This window comes from Oncorhynchus keta, chromosome 26 (assembly GCF_023373465.1).
Source record: "Oncorhynchus keta strain PuntledgeMale-10-30-2019 chromosome 26, Oket_V2, whole genome shotgun sequence".
Classification (NCBI taxonomy): domain Eukaryota; kingdom Metazoa; phylum Chordata; class Actinopteri; order Salmoniformes; family Salmonidae; genus Oncorhynchus; species Oncorhynchus keta.
The window spans coordinates 12,507,867-12,526,867 of NC_068446.1; the positions used below are offsets into that span (position 1 = coordinate 12,507,867).

At 42.5% G+C, this 19,001-nt stretch overlaps 1 protein-coding gene across 1 annotated transcript; it reads left to right on the forward strand.

Annotated features, from left to right (window-relative positions):
- Positions 1-1,142: 1,142 nt before the first annotated feature.
- On the forward strand, positions 1,143-12,954 carry LOC118358961 (jupiter microtubule associated homolog 2-like). The gene is made up of 5 exons (XM_035737016.2): positions 1,143-1,320; positions 2,356-2,504; positions 10,681-10,826; positions 10,943-10,991; positions 11,226-12,954. Exons 1-5 carry the CDS (start codon positions 1,265-1,267, stop codon positions 11,462-11,464), a joined length of 639 nt encoding a protein of 212 aa, XP_035592909.1. The 5' UTR covers positions 1,143-1,264; the 3' UTR covers positions 11,465-12,954.
- The last annotated feature ends 6,047 nt before the right edge of the window (positions 12,955-19,001 follow it).

A 19,001-nucleotide genomic window follows, 5' to 3' on the forward strand; every position in this document is an offset into this window, starting at 1 on the left:
TTACTAACTGAACTGAGAAGCTAGCTGTTTAGCTAGTTAGCTACTATAGCTGTTTGAGTTTTTATTTGAAACAAAGAGATGGCAGAGGCCTGTAGACTGTTGAATATAGCAGAGGATCACAAAAATGTTCCCACAATGGTTTATTTCAAGGGCTATTCCAGCTAACTATAGTGAGCTTCAAGCACCCTAAACTCGTGGCTGTATGGCTTCACCCAGGTGTGTAATTTTGGAGGATTTACCAAGGAGTCTACGACTGGGGATGGCAAGAGGTGTCCTGGTTTCTGATTTGTTTCCCCCCTGATCAACACTTTATCTGGGCCTCAGTCAGAAGAGACGTGGACCTAGTGGGTGAGGATGGTGCGCATGGATAGTGGATTGGACACAGGATGTGACCTGGTGGACTTCCACCTGCCTCTGCTCTGTGGATGACCATGGAAGATCGTCCAGACATAAATGTCAATGGGCTCACTGAAATGTTTTGTTGTTTGAAAGCGCTACTTTGAGACGTGTGTTTAATTATGTAATTTTTGTTTTGAGCCGACTCGTCGTCCAGAGCCGGGAACTTGCAATCAACTTTTAGCCAGTACCAAAAACACGCCGACACGGGCGCCCGGATGAGATTAATCGAACCCCTTCATCTGCAAAGTTGGGTGTAGCAATGGGACATATAATTAATTATAAGTTAGTTTAAATCGATTTCTATGGTATGTTCCCCGCCTAGAACCAACATCACACGCGCCACCAATGTACTCAATTCAAAACAAGGGGCGTTATTGGCATGGGAAACGCAGGTTTACCTTAGCAAATGGAAGAGATAAAACAAAAGTGAAATAAACAAAAAAATATCAGTAAACCTTACACTCGCAAAAGTTCCCAGTATTTTAACTTTACTACCATGAAATACTGCTACATTACCTGGAACCGTTTCAAGTTAAAATGTTAGTTCATTTTCCAGTTATGGAAATACCGCTCAAAGTCCGGGCGAGTAAACCGCCTGCACCCAATATGACAGACAGGCGGAAAGCCAAATCACAATGGAAAGAAGGCGTTAATCTTTAGTAATTTTAACCAATGAAATTAGTCACACCTTTCGACTGATAACGCTTTTGACCATTGAGGCTCTTCCCATTGCTGGCTCGTCCTATCGAGTGGGCGGGGCTTTTCCCGGTTTCGGAAGGGCAACACGCAACCAACCAACAAAACTTTTTAAAAGATTGAGCTAGCTACGACATTAATTTCCTCTCTCACGAAGACAGTCATCACAATGACTTCGACGAACATGTTTTCAGGACTCGATAATGGCGCAAAGCCAAGTTCAAGGTAACACGAAATTTCATCCACAGGTTTTATTTGCAGCAGGCAAAATTCAAGCAACTAGCTGGCTATGTTCCTGAAAGCTACCCCTTATGCTCATTGGCCTGTAAACAGTTAGCTAGCTAGATGGCACTTTGGTGATACTAACGTTAACTAGTTATAAGAGAATTTAGTTGTAAAATGTTTATTCCGTTTTGTCAGTAGTAAACTTTTCGTTTGGTAACAGCTAGGTAGCTTCTATGGGCTTTGGGGTTTTTCTGCGCTGCGGAAATGGAAGCTCGTGGAATTCTTTTTTTTTTTTTTTTACGGTGTAGCCAGCGATATGACTGACGCTCATTGCATTTTCCAAACAGACACAGTCACCCACACCCCGTTTACAACAACCTATTTCTAAAAAGTAAGGGTAATTGGGCATATTTAACTTTTTTTTTGCGCGGTCAACTATGGTTGTCTAACCACCCTGCGAACATCCCAAGAACAGTCAGCTAACGTTAACTGGCTAAATATGTGTTCTGTGTTGAGTTGTGATCAGCTAACGTTACACAACGAAATGTGACTTTTAAACAGTTTATTTAGGTCAGTAGGCCTATGTAGCCTACAGTCATACTGTAGAACATGTAGCAGCTAATGTGGCCACAGCCACCATTTGTGGCCTGCCTTTATATAATAAGTTGTGCATGATGCATATTCTATTCCTAGATTTCGCTATATACATGTTTTCATTATGGAACATTCTCTAATCATATCCCAGGCGCTGCCTGCCTTTGTGTATGATGAATGCTGACAGTAGAGTTTGGCCTACAGGATATATACTCTACATCAGTGGTTCCCAAACAGGTGTACAAGGAAGCCACAGTGTGTTTTGCCTATCCACAGGGGGTACTTGAGAAGACTCATGAGACCATAGGCCTGCTGGTAAAGCACATGAGGGTGTACTCCAGGAATACTCCAGGCAGAACAAATTTAATTTGGTGGTACAGTAACCAAAAAAGGTTGGCAACCACTACGTGAACCAACATGATTCTGATGTTTCCTTTTCAGAGTCCTGCGTCCCCCCGGAGGTGTCTCCAGCGACCTGTTCGGTGGCTATGAGGGAGAAGCAGCTGCTTCAAGACGGCCCCACAAGATGGCCTCCAACCTTTTCGCCCCACCAGAGCCCCAGGGTGTCATCAGGCGAACCAACCCCCCAGGTGAGAGAGAGAAGGACCTTTACTGGGCATACAAATTCCCTTTTCACACTGCTGGGCTGAATTGATCAAAGCTTTTTTGCTCTGGCCTGGTTATGCATCCAAACATTGGGTGGCAGTCTGTGTTCTTTTAGTCCTTAATACAGAATTAAAGGTTACGCATCCACCATAGATGTTGGAACTATGATAGAAAAGACTGAAAGGAAAATATCAGAGCCAGGAAAGTTCAGGTTGGTGTGGAAAGGGAATATGCTTCCTATGTCTTCCTACAAGGTGAGAGGGCCCCTGACTGGACAGGCAACGGCTGCCCTCCCTGGTTTTGGAGCTGTCAGAGCCTTTTCAGGTCTGTGGTGTGAAAACTGCCACTAAGGTGCTACGTTAGCATTTAAGGTTAAAAAATGAGCCATTGATAAGTGTTAACTTACTCACCGTTTCTTCCCCAAATCATGTTTGGATTGTGTTGACATGCTGCAGTGTGTGTGTTTGATAAGGGCAACAGGTCACTTATTTTATCTGCTGACTAAAGTGTCACAAGACTCAACCAGCCAAATCAAATGTATTTTGTCACATACACATGTTTAGCAGATGTTATTGCTGGTGTAGCGAAATGCTTGTGTTTCTAGCTCCAACAGTGCAGTAATGTCTAACAATTCACAACAAAACACAATACACACAACCTTAAAGTAAAATAATGGAATTAAGGAATATATAAATATTAGGACGCGTAATGTCAGTGGCATTGATTTAAAATACATTAGAATAGAATAGAGTATATACATATGAGATGAGTAAAGCAAATTGATGTAAATATTATTAAAGTGACTAGTGATTTCAAGTCTTTGTAGATAGGGCAGTAACCTCTAATGTGCTAGTGATCGCTTTTTAACAGTCTGGTGGTCTCTCTGTCCCAGCGTTGCACCTGGACTGACCTCGCCTTCTGGATGATAGCAGGGTGAACGTGTAGTGGCTCGGCTGGTTGTTAACCTTGATTATCTTTTTGGCCTTCCTGTGACATCCTGTAGGTGTCCTGGAGGGTGGGTAGTTTTCCCCCGGTAATGCGTTGGGCAGAACGCACCACCCTCTGGAGAGCCTTGCGGTTATGGTCGTTGCAGTTGCTGTACCAGGCGGTGATGCAGCCTGACAGGATGCTCTCAATTGTGCATCTGTAAAAGTTTGTTAGGGTTTTGGGTGACTAGCCAAATTTCTTCAGCCTCCTGGGGTTGAAGTGGCGCTATTGCGCCTTTTTCACCACACTCTGTCTGGGTGGACCATTTCAGATTGTCAGTGATGTGTATGCAGAGGAACTTGAAGCTTCTATACTAGCCTAGTAACAATCAGTAGTAGGCCGTTGTCGTTCCATGCAGTGAAATAACTGAGTGCTCAAGAGCCACAGCCCAGCCTCTTCATTGTTGAGTCCAGTGTAGGATTACACCCTGGCCAGGCTTTCCGTTAGCCGGTAAATGCTGTCTTTTGGCAACAAAAAAAAAGTGACAAGCCGATAAATTAATTGGTTGCTGGCCAAATTGTCCGGAATTTTTGAAGTCATTAAAAATCCTACAATATGATTTTCTTGATTTTTTTTTTTTCTTCTAATTTTGTCTGTCATAGTTGAAGTGTACCTATGATGAAAATTACAGGCCTCTCACATCTTTTTAAGTGGGAGAACTGACTGGCTGACTAAATACTTTTTTGCCCCACTGTATATATACCACACACACAGAGATACATTTCAATCGCTCTTTCTCCGTTCAGATTGTTTTATACTGTTCAACTTCAACCCAAAATAATTTCCTGCACTCATTTGAGATCATTTCCACACTGCCATGATATGGGCAAAAGTAATTGGCCTTAGGTTAGAAATCATGTTTATTTAGATTTATTTAGATTAAAGCACTTGGGTGAACTTTTGGAATTGTGGAAATTGAATGTTTTTTAATCATTTTATAGTTAGAATATCAATAATAGTGAGCACTTTAAATACATTGTCTGCCATGACAATGAATGAAAATGCCATGGACTAGTTCTTGTGACAGGGTAGGAACCAAAGTGATGTTCAGTGTTTTTATATGGGATCTTATCTTTTGCTACATTAAGTCTTTATTCATATAGCCAACATATTCATGCTTTGCCTATGCCTTTGATTTCGGAGATACTGTTGCACAAACATGCTGATTTAAGCCTCCACCAATACTAACTAGTATCAGGTTGTTTTAGCTAGCTATGTTTTCTCCGACTCAGTACTTTTACTTAGCTAGCAGGCTAATTTTGTAATTATAGAACTCTTGTGGATTTATATTAAGATCAAAGTGGAAACAACATCGTTGTCATCAACATTTTTGCATGTGCTGCATTGACCATGCAGATTGAACGAAAGTGTCATGGTCAAGCAACAACAAATGTGCTCCTTGAGTGACAGGAGGTGGGACTAGGTCCGTGTTGAAAGCGGCATGGAGAGAGGGATGACTCAAGTAGGGTAACTATAAAAATGGACGTTACACACGGCATATCACATTTAACAAACCAAACATTCAAATACCGTTAGAGAAAGTAAAAACCCAAATCGGTCCGTGCATAAATACTTGTGTATAAATGCCTGTGTGTATATAGTAGAATACAGTGTACTGCCCAGCCCTAGTCTGAATACTTATGTAAATAAGGTATTTCTGTTTTTTATTTTATAAATACATTTGCAAAAACTTATTTAAAAAAACTTTGCTTTGTCCTTATGGGGTATTGGGGGGATTGATTACATTTTTGAATAAGACTAACATAACAAAATGTGGGAGAGGGCAGCTGGTCTGAATTCCTTCCGAATGCACTGTATACCCCCCCCCAAATTACAATAAACACAACATTTATTAACATCTTCCAGTAGAACTGTGAAGAGTGCGATATCATTGGAGCTTTGGAAAAAGTGCTTTCATAAATGCTTGGCGCGGGCCTTGTTTCACAGGAGCATTGTAAATATACAGTCATGTTCGTGTACAGCGATGTTTTGTTATTAATTAGGCATGAACATTTTAAATTGGGCATAAAAGAAATTCAAATAAGAGGCCCAAATTGTATTTGAAAACAGCAGTTTTGTTATTTTTTAAAGTGTTCTTACCTATAGGACAGGCAATTTGCAAATTACACTGATTAAAAATATAAACGCAAGATGTAAAGTGTTGGTCCCATGTTTCATGAGCTGAAATAAGATTCCAGAAATGTTCCATATGCACAAAGATTTTCTCTAAAATGTTGTGCACAAATTTGTTTCCTTCCCTGTCGGTGAGCATTTCATCTTTGCTAAAATAATACATCCACCTGACAGGTGTGGCATATCAACACGCTGACTAAACAGTGTGATCATTACATAGCCGTGTCTGAATCCTGGCTTAGGAAGGCCACCCAAAATGTCTACCCCCAACTACAACAAATTGGATGTAGTCTATCACTGTGCCATCTGTTTCGTCACCCAAGCCCCATATACTACCCACCACCTGTATGCTCTTGTTGGCTGGTCCTCGCTACATATTCGTCACCAAACCCACTGGCTCCAGGTCATCTACAAGTCTTTGCTAGGTAAAGCCCTACCTTATCTCAGCTCACTGGTCACCGTAGCACACTCTCCAGCAGGTATATATCACTGGTCATCCCCAAAGCCAACACCTCCTTTGTCTGCCTTTCCTTCCACTTCTCTGCTGCCAATGACTGGAACGAACGGCAAAAATCACTGAAGCTGGAGACTCATATCTCCCTCATTAACTTGAAGCATCAGCTGTCAGAGCAGCTTACTGATCACTGTACCTGCACACAGACCATCTGTAAATAGCCCACCCAATTACCTCATCCCCAGATTGATACCTCCCTAATCTTACTACATTTCCACACACTGTACATTGATTTTTTTCCTATTGAGTTGTTATCCCATGTGTAACTCTGTAGTTGTCGCACTGCTTTGCTTTATCTTGGGCAGGTCGCAGTTGTAAATGTGAACTTGTTCTCAACTGGCCTACCTGGTTAAATAAAGGTGAAATAAAACCGGTGTACTCTGTTCTGGGGACAATGTAAGGCTGCTCTAAAATGTGAAGTTTTGTCACAACACTGCCACAGATGTTTTGAGGTAGCGTGCAATTGGCATGCTGACCGCAGGAATGACCACCAGAGCTGTTGCCAGAGAATTTAATCATTTTCCTACCACAAGCCGACTCCATTGTCGTCCAACCGGCCTCTCAACCGAAGACCACGTGTAACCACGCCAGCCCAGGACCTCAACATCCGGCTTCCTCACCTGCAGGATCGTCTGGCACCAGCCCCTGGACAGCTGATGAAACTGTGGGTTTGCACAAATGCAGCATTTCTGCACAAATGGAAACCATCTCAGGGAAGCTCATCTGTGTGCTCGTGGTCCTCACCAGGGTCTTGACCTGGTATGCAGTTTGTTGTTGTAACTTATTTCAGTGGGCAAATGCTAACCTTTGATATCCACTGGCATGCTGGAGAAGTGTGCTTTTCACGGAATAATCCCGTTTTCAACTGTATCAGGCAGATGGCAGACCGCATTTTTATGGAGTCGTGTGTGCTGCTGATGTCAACTTTGAGGGGAGTTCCCCATGGTGGCGGTGGGGTTATGGTATGGTTAGGTGTAAGCTACTGACAACAAACACAATTGCATTTTATCAATGTAATGTAAATGTAATCAATGGCAATTTGAATGCACTGAGATTCTGTAATGAGATCTTGAGGCCCATTGTTGTGACATTTATCCGCTGACATCACCCTTCAGCATCAAGGATCTGTTCACAATTCCTGGAAGCTGAATATGGCCCAGTTCTTCCTTGGCCTACATACTCACCCAACATGGGACAACATTCCACAGGCCACAATCAACAGCCTGATCAATTCTATGTGAAGATGTCATGCTGCATGAGGCAAATGGTGGTAACACCAGATACTGACTAGTTTTGTCCCGTGGAATAAATATTGTGGATCTTAATGTTTTTCCTCAGAATCCTGGACTATCGGACCCTCATTTCTCCTGAAGAGCTCAATTTTTATAGAATGGTCTGCCTATCCACGTGAGACACGCAGATTCGGTCTCTACCTTTAAGTCCTTATTGAAGACTCAACTCTTCAGTAGGTCCCATGATTGAGTGTAGTCTGGCCCAGGGGTGTGAAGATGAACGGAAAGGCACTGGAGCGACGATCCACCCTCTGCCTGGCCGGTTCCCTCTCGCCACTGGCATTCTCTGCCTCTAACCCTATTATGCGGGCTGAGTCACTGGCTTACTGGTGCTCTTCCATTCTGTCCCTAGGAGGGGTGCGTCACTTGAGTGGGTTGAGTGAGTCTCTGACGTGATTTTCCTGTCTGGGTTGGCTCCTCCCTTGGTGTTCGTGCCGTGGGGGAGATCTTCGTGGGCTATACTTGGCTTTGTCTCAGGGTAGTACGTTGGTGGTTGTGGGTGCTGTGCTTTGGCAAAGTGGGTGGGGTCATAACCTGCCTGGTTGGCCCTGTCCAGGGGTATAGTCGTACGGAGGTGTCTCCCGACCCCTCCTGTCTCAGTCTCCAGTAATTATGCTGCAATAGTTTGTTGTGGGCTAGGGTCAGTCTGTTATATCTGGAATATTTATCCTGTCTTATCCGGTGTCCTGTGTGAATTTAAGTGTGCTCCCTCTAATTCTCTCTCGTTCTCTTCTTTTGGAGGACCTGAGCCCTAGGACCATGCCTCAGGACTACCTGGCCTGATAACCCCTTGCTGTCCCCAGTCCACCTGGTCGTGCTGCTGCTCCAGTTTCAACTGTTCTGCCTGCGGCTATGGAACCCTGACCTGTTCACCAGACGTGCTAACCTGCTGTTTTCGACTCTCTCTCTACCTACCGCACCTGCTGTCTAACTCTGAATGATCGGCTTTGAAAGCCAACTGACATTTACTCCTGAGGTGCTGACCTGCTGCACCCTCTACAACCACTGTGATTATTATTATTTGACCCTGCTGGTCATCTGTGAAGGTTTGAACATCTTGGCCATGTACTGTTATAATATTCACCCGGCACAGCCAGAAACTGGACTGGCCACCCCTCAGAGCCTGATTCCTCTCCAGGTTTCTTCCTATGTTCCTGCCTTTCTTGGGAGGTGTTCCTAGCCATTGTGCTTCTACATCTACATTGCTTGCCGTTTCGGGTTTTAGGTTGGGTTTCTGTATAGCACTTTGTGACATCAGCTGATGTAAAAACGGCTTTTATAAATAAATGTGATTGGTATTTTTTATCCATTGAATCTGAATCTGTGACCAACCGATATCTGTATTCCCAGTCTTGTGAAATCCATAGATTGGGCCTCCACCTCCAAATCGATCCCGCTCCAGAGTACAGGCCTCGGTGTAACGCTCATTCCTTCGACGATTAAAGCGAATCCGACCATCACCCCTGGTGAGACTTAATCGCAACTCGTCAGTGAAGAGCACTTTTTGCCAGTCCTGTCTGGTCCAGCGACGGTGGCTTTATGACCATAGGCGATGTTGTTGCCGGTGATGTCTGGTGAGGACCTGCCTTACAACAGGCCTACAAGCCTGAGTCTGAGCACCGATGGAGGGATTGTGTGTTCCTGGTGTAACTTGGGCAGTTGTTGCCATACTGTACCTGTCCTGCAGGTGTGATGTTCAAGTGTACCGATCCTGTGCGGAGACGTTGTTACACGTGGTCTGCCACTGCGAGGACGATCAGCTGTCCGTCCTGTAGCGCGGTCTTGGGAGTCTCACAGTACGGACATGGTAATTTATTGCCCTGGCCACATCTGCAGTCCTCGTGCCTCCTTGCAGATGCCTAAGGCACGTTCACGAACATGAGCAGGCAGCTTTCTTTTGGTGTTTTTCAGTGTCAGTAGAAATGCCTCTCGTGTCTTAAGTTCTCATAACTGACTTTAATTGCCTACTGTAAGCTGTTAGTGTGTTAATGACCATTCCACGGGTGCACGTTCAGTAATTGTTTATGGTTCATTGAACAAGCATGGGAAACAGTGTTTAAACCCTTTACAATTAATATCTGTGAAGTTTTTTTATTTTTTATTTTTTTTTACTTGTTTTTTTAAATGTTTATCTTTGAAAGACAGGGTCCTGAAAAAGGGCCTTTCTTGTTTTGCTGAGTTAATGAACTATAACTCAGTCAAAGCTTTCAACTTTAAGCAGGCTTGTGTTTTATATTTGTGTTCAATGTATATTATACTGATATTATATTTTGAAGTTTTATTACTATGGAGGTGACTTGTTCTTCTAGACTAAATGTTTTCTTTTTTCAGCTGTTCCATTTATGATTTATAGCAGGGATGAAGACGCAACGGGCACAGGTTTTACTGAAAAGCAAAACATTGATGTTGGTATAAGAATGTCATAATTTTTTTTTACAAATGTACATGCTAATTTCTATTGTTAAGATTAATTACAATAATCTAAATGTGATTTTGAATACCGTAGGTGGACGCCCTAATGTGGTACACACACGATGCATATGGATGTCCGGTAAATTAAAACCTCTGCAGCCAAATTTTCCTAATGGTGACCAAGATTTTCATTAGTTAAATTAAGTTTGGGCCACATGTAATCTAGTGACATCACATGACTGGATCAATATGTCTATATTGAGGCCAAGGGTCAGATGGTTAGATGAAAATGTGTTATGAGTTTCTATTGTCTCTCTGCACATCGAGCTGGTTTGTCTTCCAGTTTTCAGCCCTTCTGCCTCCTGTAGAATGTTCTAGAAGGAATTATGACTGCACACGCCCAGATATTGAAATGTTATCTAACTGAAATGTAATGCCTCATGTCAGTCCAGGCTGTGCAACAAGCTCTTCACCATAACTATAGAATAATGAGGGTAGGACTGGGCTTTGTGTGTGGAGGTTTGTGGCCTGGTTCAATTTGGTTGGAGTGGGTACAGTCTTCATGTTGCCAGTAATTGGTCAGTTAAAAAGTTTAAGTGAAAATTCTATAGAAATGTTAATCACAAAAAAGTGGTTGGGGTGTGGAGATTTGACTTGTCTGTCTTTTCCTCAATGCCTTCAATAATGTTTACCTTTAATGCCTTGTGTAAATTAGTTTGTTATTTCTGTATTCTATTCTAAGGCGTTTGACCACCATTTTACCAGGTCAAATTCCTGGTGCATGTAAAAAAAAAACATTTGATTCCCTGTCCTTCAATGTAGGGGGTAAAAGCAGTGGGATATTTGGTTCTCCAGATGCCCCAGCCGAGCAACGGAGACCCGTACCCCCAGGCGGCAACACCAGCAACATCATCTGGGGGCTAGAGAGCGCCCCTCCCTCTGACAAAGCCCATTCCAACAAGCCAAAGGTATCCCAGACCATCCTTGTCCCCCAGTCTCTCCCATTCCAAATCACTAATGGTTATGGCTTTCTAATTTGCATGATGTATAGGCTATATTGACGTGTTCTCCCTATTATTCCTAGGACAACATTTCTGTGGGTGAAAGTCCCATGCCCATACCTGAGCCCCCAGGTGAGTTTGACAAGGATAATGGATTCTGGCTACCACTTTACAGCCTGCTGTCTGCCAGGCAGTTACTAGAAATGACTTGTTGACCAAGATAATAATAATGACTTAATAATTGCGTAATTATTCATTACTAATCGGTTTCGACACCAAGTCTTATGTACCATTTGGTACCAGGTAAATCTAACTCTGTTTCTCATATTTTTTTCTCTCTTATCCCTCTCTCCCTTTCGATCTCAGCTCCTCTTCCGAAGGAGAGCCTGGCCAAGGAGGTGAAGGAAGAAAACTTTGCCTCCCCTCCCCCCACTCCCACCAAAGCAGTGGTGGAGACTGCGCCTGCTCCCTCAGCCAAGAAGCCAGAGGCCTGCCTTAGTGAGCTCTCACTGAAGGACCACGAGCCCCACCTCGGCCCCCGCCCCCGCTCCCACAACAAGGTCCTTAACCCCCCAGGAGGGAAGTCTAGTGTGGTGTTCTACTGAGCCAGCTCCTCCATCCCGTCTCTATTCATGTATGCATCCCAAATGGCACCTTATTCCCAATATAAGTAAGTAATCCTTGTCCGAGCCAGAATGGCACGTAGGGCAGGGGCCCATCTCTTGTTTCTGTAGCGTGAGGCTGCTTGATGTACAAGTACACCCCCTGGACAGGACAAGTTTATGGTCCCTGGTCAAAATTAGTTGACTGTATAGGAAACAGGGAGCCATTTGGGATATAAACCATGCACACCACTATTCTCTGTTCTGTTCATTTTCCCTTTTCACTCTGTCCTTCCATGTTTTGCACTTTCTAATCTAACCCATTCTTGACCTAACCTCCCCCTGTTCATTTTAGATTATTTAGATTATGTTGCTATCAAGCAGGAAGAAAATAATCTCAATCATTTTTACAGGCTAAATTCCTGTCCAATCATTCAAAATTCCCGATTCATTGCACGGGTTCTATTTCTTGCTGTAAATGTTATTTTTTGTATTACATGGTTTTAAATGTTATTGTGTTGATTACAAAGGTTAATTTAGTCAGAATCACTGGCATCTATTTGTAATTCCGAGTGACTCAGCAGTGTATCTTTGTCGGGATTGAGATCTGTTTGTTGCCCATGCAAACGGTTGTCATAGTAAGCCCTTAAGTGATCAAAATCCCTCTTTACTCTGTTAACAGTAACAGGTATCCCTATCATGCTCATTCTGTTTTCCATTTCATCACACTCCTTTTCTCTCCACTAATAATCAAACCTATCTTGAGTTTCTGTCTGCAGCCAGAAACAAACTCCTGTTCAGGGAAAAAAAAGAGCAAAAAATCGACTAACTAATGAATGCAAAGCAACGAGTTATGGGCAGTACCCATGATGCACTGCCCACCCCCAAAGTTCTTGTTCTGTGGAAGAAATTCCACTATGATTTATCTCCCATGCAAATGGCTGAATGTGTTGTGGTTGTTCCCTGCTCTGTTACCATTGCTTGCTGTTATCAGAGGTTTGTATCCACTCGGGGAGGCCTCTGTTTTAAATTAAAACGTCTGCTGTACACAATTGAACTTTGGAATAGTAAATGACTGGTCAAAATACGGATGGGGACTTGGGAGACCCTAAGGAACCCCTAGCCACCCATACACCGCACCACGTTCCAGACTGCCTGTCGTGCACCATTTCTTACAATGCCTGGAGAAGCATTTTAGCATGTCAGTAACCAGTATGGCTAGTTTCTCGTCAACATATAAACCTTTTAAGACTTTGGTGTAAATCTGAGTTCAGCGTATATTAAAGGTGCGTGATGACTTAGTGCAAATAAAGATGTATTTTGCCATTAAATTCCCCAAACTGGCCGGTTTGTAGGCAGTCTGGAACGCACCCTGGTTCAAGGTCTCCTGGTGCCATCTTAACCCCTGAGTGTTGGAGTGCCTGGCAGGCAAAGTTCACAGCAGAGGAAAAGCAAAAATAACCTGTGTTGCAATAAAACTTATTTTCAGACTATCTTTTGTCTATTTTGCTGTTTTCAGGGCTTAGGTATTGGTGGTATCAATATATTGATTAAATAATGGAATCTTTGCAATTTCAGCCTAAGGGTTGTATTTATTCATGCACACTGTAGCAAAGGTTTTGCAGCGAAAAACTAGTTATTTTTAGTTCAGGTAGTCAGTTCCTTCATTTTGGCCCATTTTTTTTTTCCATTTTAGTGTTTAGTGAATACAAACCAGATTAATACATTGGGAGGGTTCATCCTCTGTTAGCTTTTTGAAATGGCAAATCTGGCACACCCCATATATTGTAGGTGTTGTCAATATTCTGAATGCAAGAAATGTCATGATGGAAATTCCAGTCACTGATTCTTTAGTTTCTGTTCAATCAACCTTGAACAACTATAAAATGAAAGTACTTTGAGTTTACATGTGATTGTTTTTATTGCCATTTATTGCTGCTGTATGCTAATTTACCCTTGTGTAATGTCAAGGCATGCTTGAATATTCTAAACACAAACTAGGCCTTTATCACTATAATATAATCACATGTATTTTTGCCCCACACTTAGTGATGCCTTTGTGGCTCTGCTCATGACCTTTGACTTCTGTTGGAGTAAGACAGTTCCTCTCACATGACACATGTCTCATGGAGTTACGCTGGCCACCCTCACGTGAATAGATGCAGTCTAACACGTCTGATAGGTCTTGGGAATTTAGGCTGCTTTTGAGATCAATTGAGAGTTTACAACTTATTTCCATCCACTGTCAGTACCATTGTACATGTTTGGCATTATGACATGACATGGAGTTTCATGATGGCACAAACATACTCGTATCCAGACTCGCCACAAGGAGGATATAGTTCCATCTTGGACCACAAGAGGGTGCTGCTTTACAATACAAGGACTTTGACGAATAAGGCTGAACCAGTGTAGGAGGAAGGGAAGGACCATCCTCAGTGAATTTAAAAAATAGTGTGATGTGACTAATGTGATTACGTATTTATCGAATCAACTGTTTAATGGTTATCAAATTTATCATAACTCATGAGGAATTTGTGGCACCATGGAATAAGTTGTTTTAATGAGTTACCATCTCCTGAATTAAACTCAAGATTACATATATCACTTGAACTGCAAGGAGTCGTATACCAGTTAATACTATAGGAATTGGTTAGATTACTAGCTCATCTGATGATATAACTTGTATCAATAAGTCACATCAACCGTTCTCATATCAGTCTCATTCTGAAGGTTGCAGACTTCTTGCAGGAATGCAAACAAGTACCTGTCAGCGAAATTTGCCGTTTTGAATCCAAAATAGGTGACCTAGGTCCGTTGAGAGGTTTTTTTTTTTTTTTGGGGCTGACTGGCTTTGTGTGCAAACGAGTGATGCACGTATTGGACCAATACTGGCTGTATCCAAAGCTCAGCCAATCGTTCACATAACAATGCAGCACCGCACTGACGAGACAACAATTTTGCTCGTTAAAGCCTCAGTGTGCACTCTGGAAAGAGTGGAAAGGCAGTTTGCCAGTTAACAGCAGCGTGTCCCTTGAACGATAACGAAGAGGTAGGTGAGAAGCCTGACCACGGAGACTGTGGTGATGAAGCGTACTTTATGAGCTGTAACTGGAAAAACAGCTGGCACTTGGAAAGTTTGAGGTGGGGGAGAAACTGGTGGAACAAGTACTGTTAGTATTGTCAAGTATCTTGCAAGCTGGATCGAATTCTCCGTTAGCTAACCAGAGAAATGTGAGGAACATTAGCCAAAATAACTGATCAAATAATTGAGTTTGGTGTGTGAGAATTAGTTGGCTAATGAAGTCAGACAGCTAACGTAGCTTAAGTTATAACATCAGATGAGCTAACATTAGTAATCTAACCAATTCGCTATAGTATTAACTGGTATACGACTCCTTGCCATTCAAGTTAACGCGTTAGTTGCTTACTGGACCCTGGCAATCTGTGAAATGTTAACTAGCTAACGAAATTAATTAATGTTTTCCCTCTACAGTTTGTGGTTAATTTTTAGAATGAGAGAATTCGGTGAAAAATGAGGCATTGCTTTTTAAACAAGTGTATTCAGGGATCAAGTGTAGCTGGACCTGGCTTTGGCCTAAGCTGGAAGCCACTATAGAGTTGGAAGGAACACTACACACTTTCCCTCTTTTTACTTTTTCAATACAGTAGATGAAAGGGGGTATGCCAGGTGTACTCTGCATGAAAGAGATCAATTATGCCAACAAAGGGTATCCCTCTCGGCTGACACATTGTAGAACAGATGTCCACAGGCAGAAAGTGTACAATGTAAAATGTGCAGTGTAGCCCAAATATATAGTTTTTGTTGTGTTGAACTTGACAGTAACTTGTGTGTGAGAGGAGGAGGATTATAAAATATGTTACTCAGTGAATGTTATTTTTGCACACATGTAGCGCTCGATCCATGTCGTCTATAGGGGCCACTATAATAGAGCAAAAATAGAAAGCTTGTTTGTTTAATTCTATTTCTACTTTAAGCAGTTTTGTCCCCAAGTGCAATATTTAGATTGTGTGTGGTCACAAGTGTTCTAATATAAAGGTTGTCATGGCTAACTGCAATATTAATGTATTGTTTTTTTCTCAAGACTTGTCATTTACAGTAACGTCTAGGCAACAAATAACATTTGGATTGCTTTCTTTACATTTTTTTAGTTGTGAGTTAGGTTCACATTAACCACTTTTTATTTTATACACAGAGACTGATCATGTAGATCATATTCTGTGTTTATTTAGTTAACCTGCATTTCCCCCCAGCAGGGATTTTTTTGTTGCATGTTTCAGTGCAAAAAAAAGCAACTTTTGGGGCCCTCACCAGTTTTGCATCCCCGTTCTTGAATCTGCAAGAACCCCAGCCTTTTCTGATCATTCAGTTCAGTTCTACACACATTTAATTATTTATTTACTAACTAAATAACACAGAATACACATACTTACTTACATGAGACAAAAGTCCTTAGTGGACTGACAAGATATGATGGCTTGTTATACAATGGTTGGGAAAGAGCGATAGAAAGGGACATTTATCGTGGATACATTCTATAACTATTCTCACATTAATCATATACCTTGCACATGAACCACCGCTCGTCTAGATAAATGTAATTACTACATTTACGTGTAGATGTCTTTTGTTTGTTTCAACAGAGAGATGACCATCAATCCTTCTATGGGGAATGGCTCTGATTGTCCACCAGAGGTCACATGGTCCTTTGTTGTCCTGGCTTTGGAGTGGTTTCTTCAGAACAGATCTTCAGATGTACCCATGATTGTCTGAGATGGGATCTTCTCCTTCCTTTCTCGGGTAGATAGTCAAAGTTCTAATCCCTTTACATGCACAGCTGCAGACTGTCAATGTTTTGGTCTAGTGAGTTCATCATCTTCAACTCGTTGAGTTTGAGTTTCCAACCATTTGTAACATTTAGCTCATGCTTCACGTTTACGTGTTAATTTTTAGCGAGTTATTTTTAGCACTCTGGTCGAAAAGGGTGGTTCCATCACAGTGACACATTCTTCTGACCTAATTCGTGGCGTGGCTTTAATGTGCAAGGGACACAAACTATAATCTCTTAACAGCTGAAGGGGGTTTCCTTCCTAATTTACAGCATTGGTTCATACAGTTTTTAATAACATCACAAAATGAAAAGCCATACGACATTATTATTCATTAGATCCCCACTGACCATTCCAAACAATCGGATGTTAGAAATAATGTTCCAATGTTCACTTTTTGGACAAAAGGTTTTGGCAGCAAATGTCTGCTGGAGACAAAGCACTTTTCTTTCCCAATACAGAGGAGCAAAAGGGAAAGATTTCCTCTCCTGCCTAATTTACGACCGAGTGTTAAGGTGTCAAAACCAGGTCTGGTTGGTCAGCTATTTACCAAGGTAATTGATTTACCAGGGCCTTTGATCCTTGTCAGAGGCATGACAAGTGAAACGTTAAAAGTTATCCTTTTTAAATAAAACTATAATCACGTCACCAAATAATTGATTAAAACACACTGTTTTGCAATAGTCTAAAATAGCAATCTGTAGGGTAGCACCATGGTGTAGCTGGCGGACAGCTAGCTCCTGTCTTCCTCTGGGTACATTGACTTCAATACAAAACCTAGGACGCTCTTGGTTCTCACCCCCTTCCACAGACTTACACAGTAAGTATGACAACTTCTGGAGGACGTCCTCTAACCTATCAGAGCTCTTGCAGTATGAACTGACATGTTGGGGACCCAATCAAAACATCAGAATGAAACTAGTACACACAGAATAAACAAGTGTAAAGAATAGAATACAATACAATAGAAAAAAAGAGTCTATATACATTGTGTGCAAATGGCATGAGGTAAGGAAATAAATAGGCCATAGTCGCGAAGTAATTGCAATTTAGCAAATTAACACAAATGATAGATGTGCAGGTGATGATGTGCAAGTAGAAATACTGGTGTGCAAAAGAGCAGAAAAGTAAATAAAAACAATATGGTGATATGAGAGGTAGATTGGATGGGCTATGTACAGCTGCAGCGATCGGTTAGGTGCTCAGATAGCTGATGTTTAAAGTTAGTGAGGGAAATATAAGTCTCAACTTCAGCAATTTTTGCAATTCGTTCCAGTCATTGGCAGCAGAGAACTGGAAAGAAAGGCTGCCAAATGAGGTGTTGGCTTTAAGGAGAAGTGCGAGCGAGAGAAATAGCTATCTATAAATATATTCTTATTAAATACTTTTTTCTTTACATTGTTGAATGTGCTGACAACAAAATCACACAAATGATCAATGGAAATCAAATTTATCAACCCATGGAGATCTGGATTTGGAGTCACACTCAAAATGAAAGTGGAAAACCACACTACAGGCTTATCCAACTTTGATGTGATGTCCTTAAAACAAGTCAAAATGAGGCTCAGTAGTGTGTGTGGCCTCCACGTGCCTGTATGACCTCCCTACAACGCCTGGGCATGCTCCTGATGTGGTGGCGGATGGTCTCCTGAGGGATCTCCTCCCAGACCTGGACTAAAGCATCCGCCAACTCTTGGACAGTCTGTGGTGGATGGAGCGAGACATGATGTCCCAGATGTGCTCAATTGGATTCAGGTCTGGGGAACGGGCGGCCCAGTCCATAGCATCAATGCCTTCTTCTTGCAGGAACTGCTGACACATTCCAGCCACATGAGGTCTAGCATTGTCTTGCATTAGGAGCAACCCAGGGCCAACCGCACCAGCATATGGTCTCACAAGGGGTCTGAGGATCTCATCTCGGTACATTTACATTTAAGTCATTTAGCAGACGCTCTTATCCAGAGCGACTTACAAATTGGTGCATACACCTTATGACAACCAGTGGAACAGCCACTTGCATCGATACCATCGGTACCTAATGGCAGTCAGGCTACCTCTGGCGAGCACATGGAGGGCTGTGCGGCCCCCCAAAGAAATGCCACCCCACACCATGACTGGCCCACCGCCAAACCGGTCATGCTGGAGGATGTTGCAGGCAGCAGAACGTTCTCCACGGCGTCTCCAGACTCTGTCACGTCTGTCACGTGCTCAGTGTGAACCTGCTTTCATCTGTGAAGAGCACAGGGCGCCAGTGGCGAATTTGCCAATCTTGGTGTTCTCTGGCAAATGCCAAACGTCCTGCACGGTGTTGGGCTGTAAAAGCACAACCTCCACCTGTGGACGTCGGGCCCTCGTACCACCCTCATGGAGTCTGTTTCTGACCGTTTGAGCAGACACATGCACATTTGTGGCCTGCTGGAGGTCATTTTGCAGGGCTCTGGCAGGGCTCCTCCTTGCAAAAAGGCGGAGGTAACGGTCCATTTGCACAACAGCATGTGAAATTGATTGTCAATCAATGTTGCTTCCTAAGTGGACAGTTTGATTTCACAGAAGTGTGATTGACTTGGAGTTACATTGTGTTGTTTAAGTGTTCCCTTTTATTTTTTGGAGCAGTGTATATATATATATCATTTATTTTTTTACTTTTACTTTCCCTTCGCTAGCTGAATGCAGCTAGCTAGTGTAGCCT

Excerpts from the sequence above, each read along its gene's own strand:
- LOC118358961 (XM_035737016.2), top strand. The coding sequence starts at position 1,265 with ATGACTTCGACGAACATGTTTTCAGGACTCGATAATGGCGCAAAGCCA. Across the intron at positions 10,827-10,942 it reads CCCATTCCAACAAGCCAAAG|GACAACATTTCTGTGGGTGA; the intron begins GTATCCCAGACC and ends TATTATTCCTAG. Across the intron at positions 10,992-11,225 it reads GCCCATACCTGAGCCCCCAG|CTCCTCTTCCGAAGGAGAGC; the intron begins GTGAGTTTGACA and ends TTTCGATCTCAG.